At 37.4% G+C, this 19,914-nt stretch overlaps 2 protein-coding genes across 17 annotated transcripts in view; one reads left to right on the top strand and one right to left on the bottom strand.

The window, feature by feature from the left end:
- Hel25E (ATP-dependent RNA helicase 25E) overlaps positions 1 to 19,914 on the bottom strand; it is a 205,016-nt gene that overhangs the window by 99,486 nt on the left and 85,616 nt on the right. The gene's annotated exons all lie outside the window — the stretch shown is intronic.
- LOC141456096 (nucleolar protein 4-like) overlaps positions 1 to 19,914 on the top strand; it is a 79,161-nt gene that overhangs the window by 51,604 nt on the left and 7,643 nt on the right. For all 16 annotated transcript variants that reach the window (XM_074131755.1, XM_074131750.1, XM_074131751.1 and 13 more), the window contains one exon: positions 17,155 to 17,200. In XM_074131755.1, coding sequence (XP_073987856.1) covers positions 17,155 to 17,200 — 46 coding nt within the window. The remainder of the gene's footprint in view (positions 1 to 17,154; positions 17,201 to 19,914) is intronic.

Here is a 19,914-nt window from a genome sequence, read left to right on the forward strand (position 1 = left end):
ATTTATTATTTTGCTTTTGAATTCTGTTTGAGGGAACTTAATAATCAAGTCGTGGCAGCATAGTTTTTTTTCCAAATTCGGAAAGGTTTATTGTACTGGTAGAGAAGGCCGTGGAGATAGTAATGAAGAGTAGGCGTGAAGAGCACAAAGGAAGAAGTGTAGGAAGTGGTAAACGTCATCAGTCATTACTATGTGGGCAGCAAGATGTACAATTACGATTAGGCAATCGGTCACAGCGATTTCTTTTGTCTATAATCGCCGTAAGGTGTATTTCAATTTTACTTTTTCGGTACAAAATTCTAGAACTTACTTGGAAGTATTTTATTTGAGTTATCATCTGAAATATCTGTTTTGAAAATATGAATTTTTTTTTTTAATTTTACAAATTGGTCCTTTTGACTGCCCCAACTTATTGACTAACTGCCTAAATTGGTCAGTGTACGTAACATGTGTGGTCACCACAACTAAAAAAAAAAAGGCGATAAAAACGAACTCCTATAACTTGCGTAATATTACCAGGAGCAGTGTAAACGCTGCTTACTAAATAGCTTTGACCGGAAGGCCAATTTCAGAGTTCTCACCTTCCATTTAAGTTAATTTCTCACTGTTTTGGTTTACATTGACCCATAACAAAGATGGTAGCAGTTTTTGAGCTGTTGTCAATAGTAACATTTTTTTGAAAGAACGACTACTTATGCCAACGTTTTAAACCATCTTAGTCCATCCTTAAGGCTTAGAATTGGATTTAATAATTATATAATTATTAAACACAATTAAAATTAAGTTTTTAGGCGCGTACATATGTACTAATTTGGTAGAAATTATTGCACATATTCTTAATTGCATTAAAATCTATTGCATGTGTATCTTTCAACAGAATGATTTTGAAATTCTTGTCATTAATGTTATTTTAAAAAGAGTTTAAATCAGTGGTTCCCAACCTTTTTATGACCAGGGACCATTTTAATATTTTTGTTGTTAACAGGGACCACAAGGTTCAATATCACAATAAGCTACTTTTAGATTTTAAAAATAAACTACATCGGAACATTGTGATTATGTTTTCAGTTATATTAATGTGCTTTTTGAGTTGATGAGATTGCTCAAAGCGACACGCACATCATCATTTGCTTTTAGTCGACTCCTGGATTTGTTTTTAGGCGCTCTAAGCTCGCCCGACGTCCCCATTCACCGCGCCGTAGCCGCATGTCAAATAAATATTTTATTATTTTAAAAATGTTAAGTGTTTCGCGGACCATATTTTAGTTCTTGCAGACCACAGGTCTTGGGAACCACTGGTTTAGATAATCCGAGATATCATGCTTCTCTCAAACTTATTCCTATTTTAGGCTAGTAAACTCATATTGTATTCTTGCAAAATTTAGTTAACAGTTTGAATTTTGAAGACGGTAAGAAATTAGAAGAAGCTAGAAACTCCGAGAATTGTGCAAATCGTGGCAGTGTTATACTCCAGATTTATAAAAATTTAATGTAAATATTTTGGAGTTACTGTTCTAAATTGGATATGTGTATGTGTGTGTTTGTGCTGTTGGGAGTATAGGTATGTATAGTACAAGTGGCAGGTACATAGCCTGAACAGCGCACCTCTGGGGTACATGGTCATGTACTATGTACTATGATTGAGGATGGTCCAGCAGTATATAGCCGGGCTATGTACAGCGGCGAGGAAAAGGGTCTGTCTGTTCGCTTTTTGGAGTGGCTCCTTATATACCTTTTCTGCTATCTCTGTCTCTCTCGCACACTATATACACAGCACACGTAGGGGGGTGGGGCTTTGGAAAGAGGGAATAGAGTAGAAGCCCAAGACAGATATAGAGGGTGCGGCGGCGGAGATAGCGAGTGCTCTCTGTCTGACAGCACACAGAAACTTCCTCTGAAAACGCCGGCACAGTGTTGCCAACCGCGCGCCTCCTTCCTTTCCAACTTGCTAACTCTCACCAACCCACGCACCCCACTATATATACTAAACCCTTGGCGGCGTTTCCTGCTCGTCTGCCCGTTGCCGTTACTTGCCGCTGCTGCTGTTCCTATTTCCAGCACAACCTTTATACACTGAGAGTACCCACCGCACGCACGGCTTATACCTTACCATCAGCCTTACTCTCTCTCCTGTCCTTTACACAGGAGTTCTGTATCACACCCACACCCACACCCAAGACACCCTACTCGCTCTTCAGGACTCTCCTTCTAGCTAACTCTACACAGAGCACCACCACCCCCTACTTCCCGACTTGCTCCTCTACCTACATGTTTCTCTCCTCCTTCACAACTTCCAACAAATTCCCTTGCTCACAACTAGAAGAAAGAAAGGAAAACCTTCACTCTTCAACTCCCTTCTAAGCTTCTAGAAAAGAAGGGTAGACAAAAACTAAAGAAAAGAAACCGAAGAAGGAAAAAAGAAACTATGTCGGAAATATTTTTTGTTTTGTTTTGTTTTAAGAAGTAGTGGAAGCCGTGCCTCTTGAAGGGTGTAAAAGGGTGGTCAGTCCCTTGACGACGACACACGGACTAGTTCATGCAGCCAGCTAGCTTGGTCTGGATAATATAATATAAAGAAATATGATTAATTCTATTATTTTAATTCCATATTATTCTGCCTCATCATGCACCAACTTGGTTTTGTTATAAAGGCGATAATGGTTTCGTCATATTGATGCATATGCCGACTTGATTTGTTGCATAGTTTCGTTTTTATTAATTTCTATAAAAACTAGACGTGTGTAGTAGACGTATTTCGTTAAAATGAATAAACTAGAATATCGGGCAATCTAAATATCAAATTCTTCTTTGTGGACAAAATAACCGCACCGGAAATTCACCAAAGTTGGTGGTAGGAAGTTTGTCTCTTGTTTCGTTTTGAGAGAGTAAATAGATAGGCGGCTGAATTAAAAAATTGCTGTACATTTATTTTTTGTATCGTAAAGGCTGATCAAAGGGCACGCCCAAAACTAGAACTACAGGGTGCGGCAGCATAACTTCCTTTTTTCCAAACTTAATAAAACCCAATTGTATGAATCAGAACATTTTTATTTGTTTCTTTATAATGTAGATGCATGCCTAAAGTTTTTGTTTTACATAGTTTTGAAGGCAAAAATCATATAGGTGACGTCCCCGATTCTCCATACACTGAGTAAACCGATTTCTGGCGTTTGGCATGTCTCTTGACAGCATAGCAGGCGTTATATTGGCTATTTCTTCCTGGATATTTGTACATTTCCACCCTACTTCAGAAAAAGGAAAATCGCAGAACCTGGAATATTTGGCTGTATCTTTTTTGTGCTGCCAGGAAGCGAAGCAGAAGAGGAAGCCATTTTGTTTATTATCTCTAAAGTGTTCTCCCCCAGATATTTGACAAATAAATTGAGGAAATTTCTGTAAAGTTAGTTTTTTTTCCCGGAAGAAGGCTTTTGTGTTGGACATGTGGTTGTGTGCGATCTGATTGGTGGATTTTACTTCCTGTCATTGGTCGAAAGAGGAACTATGGAAATCGATCATAACTCAAAAACAGGAAATTTCAAGGTAGTTCAAAATGGATTTTTCTGATTTTTTTTAGTGCTACCAGGAAATGCGTCACTAAGATTTTGGTTCAAAATCTTAATTACCCCTTTAATTTTTTGACCAGCTGATTTGAAATTTTGATCATTTTCTAGCAAACTGTCATTTGCTCAGGGTACTTAGAAAGGATTTTAAATTAAGCTTTTTTTTTGCTTTTTTTTGACGTTGGCTTCCGCCATACTGCCAGCGCAGTCTAGGAGCTTATCACTAGAATATCACTCACTCTCCATTCTTCCTTATAAACACATTCGCTTAACTCATTCATCCCTCTACTATATACAACTATTTACATACAAACTTACAACTAATGGATGGATCAGTACTCTATATTCCTGCCATCCTTATACCTTAACCGAAATTAAAATCACGTAATCCTTCTCTAATCATTTTCTTGCATTCATTCTATAACTTTTAAATACATTCATATTTCTTTGCTAGCTCTGCTACAGATTTAAGCACATACGATGTTGCTGGAGAATATTATGTCTTCTTAGCGAAATGGTGCATCTAAATACCTGTATATTTCGTCAAACATTCGTTTCCTTTCTACCACATAACTTGGACATATCATTATTACATGTTTGAAATCCTCCTCCTCATTGCAATCTACGCAAAGAGGAGAGAGGACCTTTTATTGATCCTGTGAAATCAAGCTCATCATCTTAAAAAGTGCTGTTTTAATATAAAGTACAGTTTAGAGTACGAAAACCTCTAACCAACCAATTGGAAGTTGGAAGAATATTGCAAGTCTGCTGGGCTTTACAGACCGCTTTTCGAGATTCTGTAATTTTCCGAGTGCTGCTTATGGTTTGATTTGAACTTGAACGCAGCATCTGTTCTTCCTTCTCTTTAGTTTTTTGAATCTCTCTCAGGGATATCTTAGTAGGGTTCTCGAGTTGCTGTGAACTCATGTTTCTTTCGTAGTATGATTGTACTTTTTATCATTTTGCAACAGTCATCTATGTCTTGTTGTAATACCAATTTTTTTAAATTAAAAATACAGCGGTCTATTTATATGATCCAACTTAGAAGATGTAATAATTTTAATTGCCCTAATTGCGACAAAGAAAGTTGTATGAGTTTGATCATGCAATTGTTTTGTTTGGTCAAAATTGCCTATTTTTGTGTCTCTACAAGAAATCGTATAAATGTTTACAATTTTTGATTATCAATTGTTTGATAAAATAGTAGTCTGTAGAGTTGTTTTTAGTTGCATGTAGTGCATGGATGGTAGTTCCGTGCGGAACTGTAATGACGCCTCTCCCAGAGTGACGCTAGTACTTCTTGTCTGACAGTAGTGGGCCCTCAGAGCGTCCTTCTCCACCCCCCTACTCTTCTCTTAGCTTTGTTTCTACCCTCTTTCAAAGCATGGGGTACCTCCTCCCTTTGGTACTTCTGTCGTGTGTACCACACCCTCCAACAACATCTAGAAGAGCTGCTGCTTCTCTATTACGAGCCGAAGCTCGTTTCAAAGCTGATGAGAAACAACAGCAAGAGAGAGGGAGTGTGTGTGGAGTGGAGTATAGAAGGGTGGAGAAGTGAAATGGAGGTTGGGGGAGTTGTTAGAGCTGGGTATTCTGCCGCGCTATTGCGCTGGGTCGGCCTGGATGAGGGAGACACAAAGCGGCTCTCTTGATGCAGGACACCCTGGTGAGTGAAGTAAAGAGGGTCGTGTCGCACTGTATGGCCAGGAGCTGGGGGTCCTACATTCACTGGGAGATACTGGCTGTAGGTTCCTTTCTACTTCTCCACCCTTCTAAAACCTACCCCCACCCCCTTATATAGTCCTTTTCAGAGGAATAGCGACATAGGGAGCTGGAGCAGTGGGTGGGGGAGTGTGTGATATGGAATGAGACAGCTAGCTCCCAAACTCTTGTATATTTCCCCTGGCATCTAACTAGAACCTACAGTAAACCGAGGAGCTCTAGGTACCACCGATGGGCTGTGTTCCTCCACACACCAGTCACTCCCTCTCCAACCAAGCCGGTCAATACCTTTTTCTTCAACATGCCATTCTGCCATCATGCCACCATCAGAGCCCTACAGTTTTCTAACAAATAAAACTTCCCTCAGGTAGAAGTTGGTATGTCTGTTAGTAGTCGAAAATATTCCTGGGTACTAACTTGAAATATTACCAGTATCTATGTAAATGGACATAATCCTCTGTCGTACACTCGACATCCGGTTTCAGACCAAATATATTAAGAGACTCAAAAAATTTCGTTTGAAATTTTTTAGGAAGTCCAGCAAAAACCTGCCCTATATTCCAATATTCCAGGTCTCGAATCAATAAATTGGAGATATCCCATATCCTTCTTGAGAAATTAAGACAAAAACCTAACATTTCCCGGCCAACACGGCAGCAGTGTAAAGCTAATTTTCAATATGCCTCTATGAATTTTCCTCGTATTTCTCAATCAGGGATGGTCATACATAATCAAATTGAATTATTGGACGTAACATAGCTCTCAGTAATTTGGAGGGTGGAGGCCGGAATAAGAGATACTCATTTGCTGCACTAGTCAAAACCGGAAATAAGCAATGGTTGCTATGGCAACACAGTGTGTTGACAGACCGTTACTTTCAAATTTAACTATATCATCTATCTACTATAAATTTAAAATTAAAAAAATATAATCACGATCAATAATTCAAAACCATTTGCATCATACAAAATTGCTCAAATTGTAACAATATTGTTACCAACTTTCTGAAACAGTAAAGGTTAGGTTATTCTTGTTCAAAAATAATTTTCTCATCCGTCATAAAGATAAACAAATTATAACCTTATTTCTATGTTTATTCAAATGAAGATGTCCAACTAACCTAAACATGTAAACGAAAAAATCAAATCTAATTTGATATCAGTTAGCATTTTGGAAGTTAGTGTCATGGTACAGTAGTGTCTAAACGCGTTCACCCTGTAGTAAAGAGCGGTTTTTGTGCAAGGCCCAAGAAAAAATATGTGAATAAAACTGTTGACGAAGAAATTGGATTAATCACCTAATTAAAACTGTCGCGGTAGGACAGATGTATAAGGGTTGATCGTCAAAAAGTGCACGAAAAAGCGGAACATTAAAAAATACCTAACTTTGACATTTTTTTTTTCACTTTTTGTATAAAAATTCCCAAAATTTCTTTATAATATAGGGCAAATCTTCTTTTATAACTTATACAAAACAGTACTGCAGCAATCTAGATGCACTTCTTTCCGACAGATAAGGGGAAGGACAATAAAAAGTCATGCATTCATTCATGGGCGCCCAGCTTTAATTGATGCAAGTAACAGCCGCCAGTGACTGGAGCTTTGAACTGGGTGTTTCTTTTCTATGTTCAGTATCAGCTGCGTTAGTTTATATAGGAGGGGAGACGGAGGAGGGGAGGTAGTTGTGTTAGTGAGCCTGTGCAATAAATCTGCTCGTTAGGAGCGTGGTAATGATGGATTGTCCTTCTTGGAGAGATTGCCGTCTGCGGTGAGTGCACTCTCCCATGTGATTTACTGGGCACCAGATTCAAGTCATCTGTGATTATCATACACAAGGAGTTTGGGAGTTCTCTTACCCCATTAAAAGAGAAACTTACAGCGGCAATTTAGCTTCCCCCCACCCCCCATCCCGAAAATATTATTTTGAGGGGGCGGGTGTTGGTCTAGAGCAGCGTTTCCCAACCTTTTTTTGGCTCGCGTACCACTTGATAGTACATCATGTTAAATTGTACCACTTGATAAAAATGATTGTATTTTCCTTGTGCTATTTTACTATTACTATCTTTATTTGTATAGTGATACAATGTAAGTATCTGTTCACTTTATAAACTTTGTTAAGTGTAAGATCTTAGTTTTAAAACTTTTTTAAAATTAAATTTAATGTTGCTTGGATAGAGCTTACTCATTACAATCCAGTCTCTTTAAGCAGATTTTTACATAGTTATCATTTAAGTTCTGTCACATGATAATTCTATTAAATTTCCTTTATCTTTTATTGATAATGATGTAGCGTTTTCTAAATTTTCTTTATAGAAGGGGTTTGAAATCCATTTATTATTTGTGTTTTCAGGTTTTGGGGAAAATACTCCATGAAAGATAATTTTGAATCCTGTTGAATGTGCTATTATTACTATTTCTCGTACATCTTGAGATAGACTAACCTTATTACTGAACATATTAACAACTTTACTGTATAATATTATTAAATAAATTATTTTTATGAATTGTAGGAAAAAAATCTATGATATTTTTATGATATAATTTTTTTTAATTTTTGTATGTCCGCCATTATTGATTATTTTTCGCGTACCACTAACCAGCAACTCGCGTACCACCTACCACAGGTTGGGAAACGCTGGTCTACAGAAATGATTCTCAACCTTTTTTTTGTCGCGGCGGCACACTTTTAACTATTTTAAAATTTGGAGGTACACTAACAATGAGATAAGTTTAAAAGTATTTTACTTATCCATAATACACGGTGTAAAATAGTTTTAATGAGAAATTTGAGCTCGATGTTTTTTTGATAATTACAGTTTATATTTGGTCGTATAAATGATAATGCTACTCTCATATCGTCTTCTGCATTTAGATATATAATTTTAATGTATGCATTTCTAAAATTTGGCGGCACTCTTCAAAACTTTCAAATGGGAAAGAGAACTCCCGCGTTCGAATCTCGCGTGTAAGCATTTTTCTTGAGTCCTTTTATTTGTTAGGAAAAAAGTCTTAATAGTAAAGTACGTACTTCCGCCTCCGGCTATGACACCTAATTGGGTAATGGGATGTTTATAAGGCCCGCCTGAAAAAATAGGCCATTACTTGTTTCTTTTCCTTTATGAGAGTCACAGAAATTTCCTCGTTTCCATTCTATAGTTATTACCAATACTTATAGTTGTGATCAAAATTTATCATCTGAAAGCGGATATTCTCAAAACAGCTGTTGCGATTCTCCTCCGATTACTGTTTTCCCGCCAAAATACCCATATCTTTTAATTTTTGTTTTTGTTTTTAACGGGAACTGAAACTCAAGTACCATTCATAAGACCATTTAGTAGAATGTACTATTTTCGCTGTCCGTGTAGCATTAAGGAGCGTTGAAGTATTGCTAGAATTCCAAATTCGACGAAGATTGTTGATTGCCGGAAGTACTATTCAAAAGAACAGGTTTCTGAGATACACATCAAAACATTGTGCAAGTAAATTATTTCCGATGTTATTTTTATAAATTCCTTAGCAACTTTTGTGTAGTTTATTTTATCTGCTACTTAAACATGAGGTTCTTTCAAGAAAAACCATGAGCTCCCAAGGGTTCCTAAAAGTGTAAACAGGCTGAAGACCCTTTAGATTACAGGAAATCGTTGGAGCTAAAGTCTAGAAGATATTAAACCAAATATGACTTTTAAATTTAGGGACTTTCAATTTGTAAACTCGTGAACTTTCTGTTTTGTATTTGTTTTATACTGTACAGACACACAAACATAGACCACACAAGATAAGGAGACGGACAGTTGGATTGCCAAATTGACCAATTTTTAAAAAAATATTCTTTCATGCTCTTGGTGTCTTTAAACCGTAATTTCCTACGAAAAGTTAAAGGTAGTATCTGATGTACGCCGATTGTACTATGAATGAACCGTTTATATTTAAATTGAGCGCAGAAGATGTAGTATTGAGTTAAATATAATACATAAAAGTGTTTGTTTCTTGAAAAAAAGTATAGAAAGAATTGAGTACAACGGTAGGGTGGAGATGGTAAGATCTTCTGGTGAGTCACTCACTCAGATGCAGCGGATAGTCCTGTCAGAATGGGGATTGGTACCAACATAGGTTCTTCTTTTATTGTTGATACTCTGCTCCAAGTTCCCTTCTAAGAATTTTCCAAGAGGTTTTTTTTTTCGGTGGGTTGTTGGGAGGAGAAGTTGGAAGAAGAAAAGGAGGATATATAATGACGCTGGTTGGTACACCTGTGTGTGTATATGAGCAAGGACTGGCAGCACTGTCAGGAGAGAGCGAAGTCGTTATATGCTGGTGTATTTTCTTTCATCTTGTGTGATGTGATAGGTACCCCAGGGTGAGGGGGATAAAAGATGTAGGTTTGGTGTGCACAGAGGCCCTCACGAAGAAGTTTACAAGAATGGTTTCTGCAGGTCTGTCAGTACTTCTTACTCCACTGCTGTCTTCCACAGTCTAGTTTTCATTTCTCTTCGTCCTTCTAGCCCACCTTCTTCTTCTTCTTCTTCTTCTGTCGGTCTATGGTCTTAGTATTCTATCTTGTTTCATACACTAGAAAAAGATAGAGGAAGCCTCTTTTTCACTATACAGAGTTTAGTGAGATGTGTGTTGTGTATTGGTTGGACTGTTCCCAAGCCTGTCTGCCTTATCTCTCTCTTGTGTGGGTGATGCTGTTTCGATGGTGGCGCATGTACCGGAGGGGTTACACACCCAACTACTTCTAGCAGCAATGAGACAGAGATAGGAAAGTTTTAGTAAGTGTGGTGCAAGTGAGATAGCAGGTCCTGTAGACATCCTTTTCCACCCCCACCCCCTTACAGGGTTCTTCTTCATCCTCACTTTGTGATGTTCGGGTGGTTCTCTAGAAGAGCATGAAGGTCCCTTTTACTCCCTTCCTCCTGCTCCTCCTACACACTGTACACTGTGGACCGAGAGCGTTTTCCCACTAGAGCACTACTGTTAGCCCCAGCTATGGGGGTTTTGCCTCTCTATCCTCCAAATACACCTCACTTCATCCTGCCATCCTATACTCTTCAGTTTCCCAGTGAGAAACACTCTCTGGCGCGCCCTGAAGTATAGGAAACCCCCACCTCCACAGAGCACTACTGCCTTCAGGCTATACTAGCTGCTGCCGTCTTTTCCCCTGATTAAACCCCAAGCACAGTAGCCCATTCCATACTTCCCATGCCGCGCATCTTCCGCTTAGTGTTACTCTCAAGCCCGTCAGCAGTGCTGTTCCTGTTCTGTTACTGTAGAGGGTGGGTAGTGCGTCCTTTTCTAACCCCCTCTGTTCCGCCTTCCTCCAATTCTCGGTATCTTTGTCTGTGTGTGTGGCTGAGTGAACGTTATAGAAGGAGTCGACCCCAAAAGCCCTTCCAGCCCTCCAAAAACAGAGGCTCTCCCTCGCCCTTGTCTAAACCCTCATTCCATATCAACCCACCAAAACCTCTCCTCTTCTTCTTCTTCTTCTTCTTCCAGGAAAAAACCCTCCCACCCTATATAGAGCTATTCCCTTTAAACAGTAAACCGGAGTACAGAGGCAGCAGACAGCAACGGTACTACTAACAGCACAAAGCAGGGTGACGGAGGTTCGCGGGGGTGAAGGGACGAGCAGCGGCAGTCAGTGTGTGGGGTGGGTATTGAAGGGCGGCTTGGTTGCGTTTCTCCAACACAGGGCTTCCACCCTCTCTGTCACTAGTTGGGGGGAAGTGTGGAGAAAGGTTCCCCAGGCTAAGGGACGTTCAGGAGAAGGGACGCTGGTGGGTTGGTGGAGCTACGGTATCCCAGAGTAATGCACAGTCAGCTGGCGGCACCCTCTTCTGCCACTGCCTCCTTATTCCTCCTCAATTCCTTTTTTTTTCTGCGTTCTTCTCGGCTTACTTCTTCCTTCCCTTTAAACAACAAACAAAACAAAAAAAAAGTTACAAAGAAAAAAAAATCACTATATGTAATTAATAAAAACACAAAACAAATGTTATACCGTGCAATTTTAAAACGCACCTGCAACTCTGTTGCCGCCAATCATAAAGTAGAGGTCAGAATATATGTTGTATATACATATGTATGCATTAGCATCTCATTCTTTTCGGCAAATTTTTATCTTATACAGAATTCTGGGTGTGGATATACTGCATGTTCAATGAGTTATTATCTGTCTGATGTTAGAATTAGGTTTTAGATAAAAGCGATAATTAACGTAGATTATATTATAATTTACGGCGACTTGTGCCATTAAATTGTAAATGTATCCACTGGTGGGGTAAGCGCAAAACCAAACTTCGTTGAGATGAGGAAGCCGACTGACACAGTTAGAAGTCTCTAAGTCTTCTAATCGTTGTCAAATGCCTTTCCGGTTTTATTTGAAATTCCTTCGATGCGATTGTAATTAAAACTGTCCGGTTGTATAAGTGTTGATCGTCAAAAACTGCACGAAAAAGCGTAACGTTGAAAAACCTCCCAACTTTGACAATTTTTTTCTCTTTTTCTATAAAAGTTAAAATTCCCAAATTTTTTTTTAAAATATGGGGCAAATCCACCTTTATAACTGTAATTTTTTTGTAACAACCCAGGTCTAATAGATTTGGAGAAAAAAGTTGCTGAAAATTAGCAAAAACGGTATTTTCAGAAATTGTTGTTGTTGTTGTTCTTCTTGTTGTTGTTTCTTGTAAATGGGCACTCCAGACGTTTTTAAATTCAACAAAAAAAACATTCCGTTTGATGGGGCCTTCCAATCAAAAAAGAAAACAATTTGATTTAAGATAAGCAATAGTTTCTCTACCACAATATCAGATCTAGGATTGGCCTAATTATCCAGATATCTTTAACGTCATTTAAACCTCCTCTGAGGAAGACCGCGAACATGTACCTGAACAACAAAACAGCAACAAAACAATAAAAAAAAAAAAAAATAACGATGGCGGAACAAGTTGTGCCAACCGTAATGCAGGTTGGCTTCACGCCAATCTGTATTTTAGCCTCTCTCGTGTAGCTGCTCGCTCGTCTAGCTCACTAACCATTTACCACCGTCGTCCAGAAAGAAGTTTGTTCCTTTGCAAGAAACTACGTCGTTTGCTTCTTATTTATTTATTTATTTTTTTGTCAACAACCGTTTAAACATTAATACTCGCCGTATAAAATGGAACATTTGCTAGCTACACATAATTCTAACGTTTTTGTTTCCTTCTAGGATTAACTTTTCACTTATTGATCACGCGTGATTCTACAAATTTGGTATTTGCATGATTTTTACCAGAAAAAATGTTTTTAGATCTAAATCAGTACAGCAAGATTTTCAAACCCTAAAGAATTACTGCAGAATCAGTTTTGGGGAAATATCATTTAAAACAAATTTAAAAATCTCTTCTATAATTTGGCTAATATTTTCTGTTAAAGAGATTTGGTTTACTCGGGACCCAGTCAAAATAACACTTTATGAAGAAAACAGCTTTTCCTCAAGTCTGAATTTCCTCTTGTTTTATTTTTTGGTTAAATACACTTTTTCAGACTCAAGAAGACTTTAAATGGGTTATTTATAGTGACAACTTAAGATTAGTAAAAACATTCCTTATTTGTAAGAAGTAAAGTAAAGTAATCGCCTATTTTTTTTTTTTCAGGCGGGGCTTAACGTCCAACTACCAAATTAGGTGTCGTAGACGGAGGCGACTAGCAAACATACTTTACTGTTAATTTCTTTTATTAACCATTAAATACAATCCAAGGCCTAAGACCGGGAATCGAACCCACTAAACCAACAATACATCTTAAGCTTTGCGGGTCTAGCCCTCTAACCGCTTGGCTACCGTCGCGCCTCATTCCTGATTAGTAAAAAATAACATTTCCGAAAATTTAAAATGAAAAATTATTTGCTTTACTTATAACACTATTTGCTGAGAAACAATTCGATTTTGGGTGGGTGGGGCATTTCGATTGTGTTAGATGTACTTGTAAGGACTTGAACAGTTTTCAATTAAGGGGAATATGCCCTCTGCCGTGTCATTTCCGGGCAAATTATTATTTAATGGCCACAAAAATGTTGTCATTTAATGGGGAAAATTTAATTATTTGGGAAATTTATTATAAATATAAAAAAAAGCTTTGACTGAATCAAGTGATTTGACACTGATTAAAATATTTTAATCAGTGAGTTAATCGATTTTGTGCAGTGAATGGCTCACTCAGTGCAGTGTATTTCCGGTGTGCAGTACACATTATTTCCTCTTACCAATAAATGGTAAGAAAGAACAAAAATGAAAAATAATGAAGTCACCCAATAATATTATGGAATATCTTAGAATGCAAAAAATAAATGAAAATACCAAAAATAATTCAATTAAGTGATGTCAGTTAAAAGTTTATTAAGTAGATAGAATAAATATGGCCGTCCGTGTGCTGTAACGGCCGTGACCATTTTTATATTTAATTATTTATTTTAGAAGCGTAAAAAAGTAATGTCACTTCCTTGTGACACATTTCCGGCTGTAACAGATATTATTTTATAATCCATTAGGACGATATCTCTCTCTCTCCCTCTTTCTCTCTCTCTCTCTCTCTCTCTCTCTCTCTCTCTCTCTCTCTCTCTCTATCTTCTATCTGCTGTGCGAGAGGATTGTGTGTTTGGGAGATATTGATTGTCAAGTTAGATAAATCTGCATTAGCGCCAGCCCAGCCTCTTCTCTACAAGCATCAGGTGGCACATCATTCATATTGTTGTGAGCTTGCTGTTGTTTGTAGAGTAGTTAATGTGCCAGATATTAAGCTAGGGCCCAAAACTTTTTCAATGTATTTAAATAAAGCTCACCCCACCCACGACTGGTAAATATACTTTTATCATCAATGAGTTTTTATTTACATGATGAGACTGAAGGAGTGATTTATATTGTAATGATTGTCAAGATAAATACACAGCCTATTTGCCAATCATCACCCACTAATCAGTTCAAATTGTAACAATAGACGGCCCTTATATTTAGGTTACTTGGTCAACTGAGAACTGTACTAACAACTTTATGTGCGTAATCATTTTCGGTTTTACCCCAAAAAATGGTTTTTAGTGTGCATGTTTGTTTTTTGACTTCCTGTATGGAATGTGTATTCCAATTGGGAGACAATCGTATGACGAGACATTTTCATAACAAAAGAGAAAACAATTAACAGTACTTCCGCTTGACGAAATCCTACAATTCTTTTTTTTAAAAAAATGAGACATGGTGCAAATGAACGTTAATCACTAAGTTTCAGTCCAACCCAATCATACATCCAGTAAAGTTTGATTTCGTCCTCCGCTTAGGTTTACAGACAAAAATACGAGGTGTGGCTATTAAATGACGAGACTATTTCTGTAAAAACATTTTATTTTAAATATAAACATATTTAGTTATTATCACCTTCAATACACACCCCTCCCTTATCCCTACAACGCTCCACAGCGAATTTACCATTGTTCGAAACAGTGCTGGAAGTCTGATTTCTGTGAGCTCCTGCTTGACGCGTGCCTCTTTTTCTTTCACAGCTTATAAAGGACTGAAATCGTGTTCCTTTTAATGCAGATTTGACTTTCGGGGGAAACAGATAAAAGTCATATGGGGTGAGGTCAGGTGAATAAGGCGGTTGGCCTAAAACTGGGATGTTGTACTTGGCTAGAAACTGTTCTTGACAGACAATGCAGTGTGAGCCAGCGCGTTATCTTGATGGAGAACCCCGTGACTTGTTCTTTCACTAAGCGGGCCGTTTTTTTCCATTACTCTTTCACGGAGTTAAGCAAGCACCTCAAGGTAGAAATGTTGATTAATTATAATCGATATTTTCACCCGTTTTGGATGTGGAAGGGCGACCTGGGAGGTCATCATCTCCGACATCTTCAACGGCCATCTTGGAAACGCTTGAACCACTCAAAAAATTCGGGCACGTGATTAACATTCATTGCCATAAACTTCTTTTTAACAAAAGATAAATTTCAGTAGCGTTTTTACCCATTTTCATGTGAAATTTCACGACAATTCGTTGTTACTCTACTACAACGTGTAGTATCCATGTTTTCGGCAAAAGAAACTAACACCTCTTACACAAACGGACGGTTCCGGTCAGACAGATTTCTCTACAAACACGTGAGGACACGCTGCAATCGAAAGAGAAGGCTTTACGCTGCACAGCTCGTTAGGTTTTGGCGCATGCATAGTCTCTTCTGTAGCAACATCAGTCTCGTTATTTAATAACCACATCCGCAATAAACAATATAATTTTCTAAAAAACCGGGGAACCACAAACCCTTTTACTTCCGGTTTTATAACTTTATAACAAAACTTTGTAGCAATATTTGTAGTTAAAATTAAAAAAGAACATCATCTTGCGTATTTTTTCTTTTTTTGTAAGTTTTGATTAAATTAAACTAGTACAAATTTAATTAAATGACAATAATTAACTACTAAATGCTCGTATAATGAAATAAAAAGTTTTTTATCTGATCATAGTTGGTTAGTAAATAAACTGGGAAGCCATAGTATAGTAATTTATTGGAGTGGGGGGCGTGTTGTTGTTCTACAGGGCTACAGGGCACTTGGGGTGATAATTATTCAAATGACAGGTAACCAACCTTTAGGTGATAATAAATTTTGTAATCGTCCCCATTTTTTTTGTATTCTTTCTTTTGTTTCTAATTGTTTTTAGATCATTTATTTCACAATTTCCCCCCCCCTATATTTGTATATTTTCAATTTTTGTAAATTTCTCTCTTGATGATTGTGGTGGGGTTTAGGTTGTAACATGTATTTCAGGATTGGTTGAGTACGTCGGCGGAGTGAGCCGGTGCTGCTGCAGGAGATGGTGGTATATAGCGAGAGCACGATTCTAAATTTGTTTTATTTGTCAGTATGAATGGTTTAGTGGAAGAGAGGCATTGGAGGCTGTTGATGATACCTAGAGCAGCAGCAACAAGGCTTTGGGGGTTTGTTTGTATGTCTGTATGTAGGTAGGTAAGGCTGCTGGTGCACGCGGGGTTTGAGTGAGCTCTAGCTATGGCGGGCCGGGCTTCTCCTACACTGACACTAATTTCTCTACATATATAGTATATATTTGTGTGGGTGTGTGTGAATGTGAAACAGGGTCACACGAGCACTCAACTTGCCTCTCCTCTCGCGTTCAGCACAGTATGTGGATACTGCTTCAGTTACCTCGGTCGGCTATGTGCCTCAAACATGCCCGCGCTATGTACCTAGCTCCTTTGTGCTACTGTATGGGTGTGCCTTGTATATTACACAGTGCTAGCCTGGCACTCACTCTGCTGTTCTCCACTTGGCGCTACACAGACCAGGGCTGGCTAGAGAGGAACGGCGGTTCCCTTGTACACCAGCAGAGGAGGTGTGGAGGGGCACACAGGATCCTCTCTGAACGCTCTCTCCAACAAGCCTGCACTCTCTCACACCCTTGGTGGTGCGCGCCAGTACCAACATGTCTAGCGGTGGTTACCATGACTACCGCCCACCAACATAACACCTGGGTTAAATCATTATTTCCCCTCTGTCCCTTCCCACACCTGGCCCTCCTTCTGTCGTGTACAACTCTACTCAACTTTTGCACCAGGTATACCCCCTGTTCCTGCCACCAGTATCATACCCAACCAACCGACTCACACTTTCAATATTTGTACATAATCCTTCTATTAAACATTAACCTCCAACCCACTCTCTTAACAAACATTAAAAATAACTAAAAGAAGATAGATATATCTACGTATATATTATTATATAATTTCTGTAATCACTCCAAATCAAAATGTTTTTAAAGAAGAAATGACAAACAAAAAAAAATTAGCTGATTTTAATATTTAATTATTTTAATTAATTTTAGCTTTGTTTTTTCCCTAGGAGATGAGAATTTCACCGGAACCCGAAGCAGAGGATGAGTTTAATGGTATGATTTTGTTATTTACCTTTATTAAATTAACGTTATTAAAATTTATACTCATCAAGCACAGTTGTTAGATTTAGGTGTTAAAATACGACTATTTATTAATGTAAAAAATATATAATTAGGGCATATATACACAGTTTACACTGCACCGGAGATCGGCAGTGCACTGAAAAAGTGCTCCGGGCGCCAACAACCACAGAAGCGTCTTAAATCATAAAATAAATGAAAAAAAAAAAACAGTCGATTTAATTAAATCCGGCACTATTCTGGTTTAATACATGGGGCAACAATCATCAATTCAACCGCAACAACAGGCCGCATGGTCAACTAGTTTTATATGCACAAAATCTGCCCTTATAGTCACAGTATTGCAGGCACAAAAAATTATAGTTCAAAAATATTTGACAAAAACAAAAAATGATAATATTATTAAAAGAAAAAAAAAACAATCAGTCTTTTTTCTAAAGTCATAAGTTGTACATTTCAAAATTTACGTAATCAATTTTGAATGTCCGATAATGGCAGTTCATCTTAACATTCTATAGGAATAAGTGAAACGACATTATCTATGTATTTAGTGTTCGACATTTTGCATACAGTATTCATTCAAAGGTTATCATTAGATCAACTTAATTTGACAGTATTTCCTGGTTACATTACAATATGTCAACAACTGTGCATTTGAAGTGTCAATTTGTGACGTGTCAAAGCCCAAACCGTAAATTTTGATTAGTGCTTAAGAAAAAAGATTATTTTATAGAATAATTTTTTATCTCGGAGTGTGTACTGGTTAAAGTATTCTTTTTCATCTTATATTGTAAGAACTTCGGTTTATTGAATGTACATAGGTCTTGAAAAGAATTTTTTTCTATACGCTCGTATCAGTGGCGAGTGAATGGATCCATGCGGAGATTATATTCAGTTTTAGTTACAATTAGGTGACTGTCAAGCAGCTAATCAACTGCCTAGATGATTAAATTTTGAACCAGTGAAGTGTAGATTGTTTTGGCGTGACATGCTAAGACAGTATAGTATGTACCTTTCTATTATTCTGGTCTATCTCGTGTTGTTACGTTCTTTACTCAGTTTGCATTGCTGAGTGACTGAGGTAACACATTGATTTGTGGCACACATTATCCAAAGAACGTTATCTTATACGAAAAGCAAACACAGAACTTTCATACAAAAATTTTTCTAAATATCCAAAATAAGAAAATTACTGCCTTCAGCTTTCCCCAACCACATAGCTCTATAATGATCTTGTTTCAATTAATTAAAGAACAGGCTCAAATAACTTAATAACTAACAATTAGCTATGTGTAGAACAACTTAAACTATTTGTAGAAATCAAAATCAATCAAGAAGGCTGTGACCACAATTGCTCTTTTAGTCTTCTCCTTATAACCTTAAATGAGTCGTACTCATGTGCTAAACTCCTATTTTATCTTCTGTTGTTGAGGACTCATATCATGAAGAAAAGAGAAAAGAACTATTCACAACAAACAAGAGTTGAAAATATTTACTAATTTTTTATATTTATTCTATAAAATGTTTTGATATGAATTATTACTATCCAAGAAAATAATGAAGTTTCAAAATAGTTTGCATAGAAGTAATAAACCAAAATAATAGTGAATTTTAACATATGAGTGAGAGAACACATCTGATATTTTAATGTATGCGCTAACTCATGTGAAAAATCTAGATGTTTATTCGCGTAGTGTAACATAAAACATTACAGTCACGTATGTATATATTTAGTTTATTTTAAACACACTCATCTTTTTATTTACTAGCTGCTTGAATTCGCATTGCTGGTTATGGCTTTATTTCTGATAGTTAAGGATTTTCATCCAATTTTAAAGATAGATTTTTAATGAAATTGACTTCCCTTGTAAAACTTCTGAAGTTTCGTGGAGCTTAAATTCCTACACATATTCTGTTTTTCTACAATTGATATCTAATTTACAATTGTATTCTCAGTTTTAGTGTAAAAATATGTTAACTTTTCAATTATGTAGTGAATATGCTGTAAAAATAGAAAATAAAATAATTGTAACGTGGGCTTAATACTTAGTTAAATTCTAAAGAACTTAATAAAACCTGAAGCTTTGAAATGAAGTAAGTGGCTTTAACTATCTCTCATTTATATAAAAACCATTCCATCTATTGGCTTCATTCCAAATATAATGGCTGTAAAAACATGTATATGAATTGGTTGACCAGTCAACATTCTCTAGCTAAGAGCTTATTGCGGCACCCACTTGTTATAGCACCTTCTTCAAATCCTGTTGGTTCGATTAGTCTGGTTAAAAAACTTTTGGAAAGCAATACTAAAGGCATTTTTATTCTCCTTACAGTCGTAACTTGTAGCCATAGCCAGCTCTTCTTACTAACAAGTGTCTTACCGTTTCTTTTGGTTCCTGACAAAAATCCTTCGCAGGCAATCTGTGGCCAGGGCCATGCGATTCAGTTGTTTCCTCAGTCTGCAATGACCCAGAACATAGCCTACCAATTATTTGAATGGCCTGTGTAGGGGCCTTATAGGGAATTGCTCTTGAGTAAACATAGACGCGTAGGGGTTAATAATTAGTTACTTTATTCGCCTGCCATTGATAATTCCCGTGACAGTTGGTGCACCTGCAAGTTTTCGATGGAACCCAAATTTTTGTCGGCTCCTGTGGCTGCTAGCGCCCAGCTCTTGAACAAAAAAA

This window comes from Rhodnius prolixus, unplaced genomic scaffold (genome assembly GCF_049639745.1).
Source record: "Rhodnius prolixus isolate KJV_2025 unplaced genomic scaffold, Rpr scaffold_4, whole genome shotgun sequence".
NCBI classification, from domain to species: Eukaryota; Metazoa; Arthropoda; class Insecta; order Hemiptera; family Reduviidae; genus Rhodnius; species Rhodnius prolixus.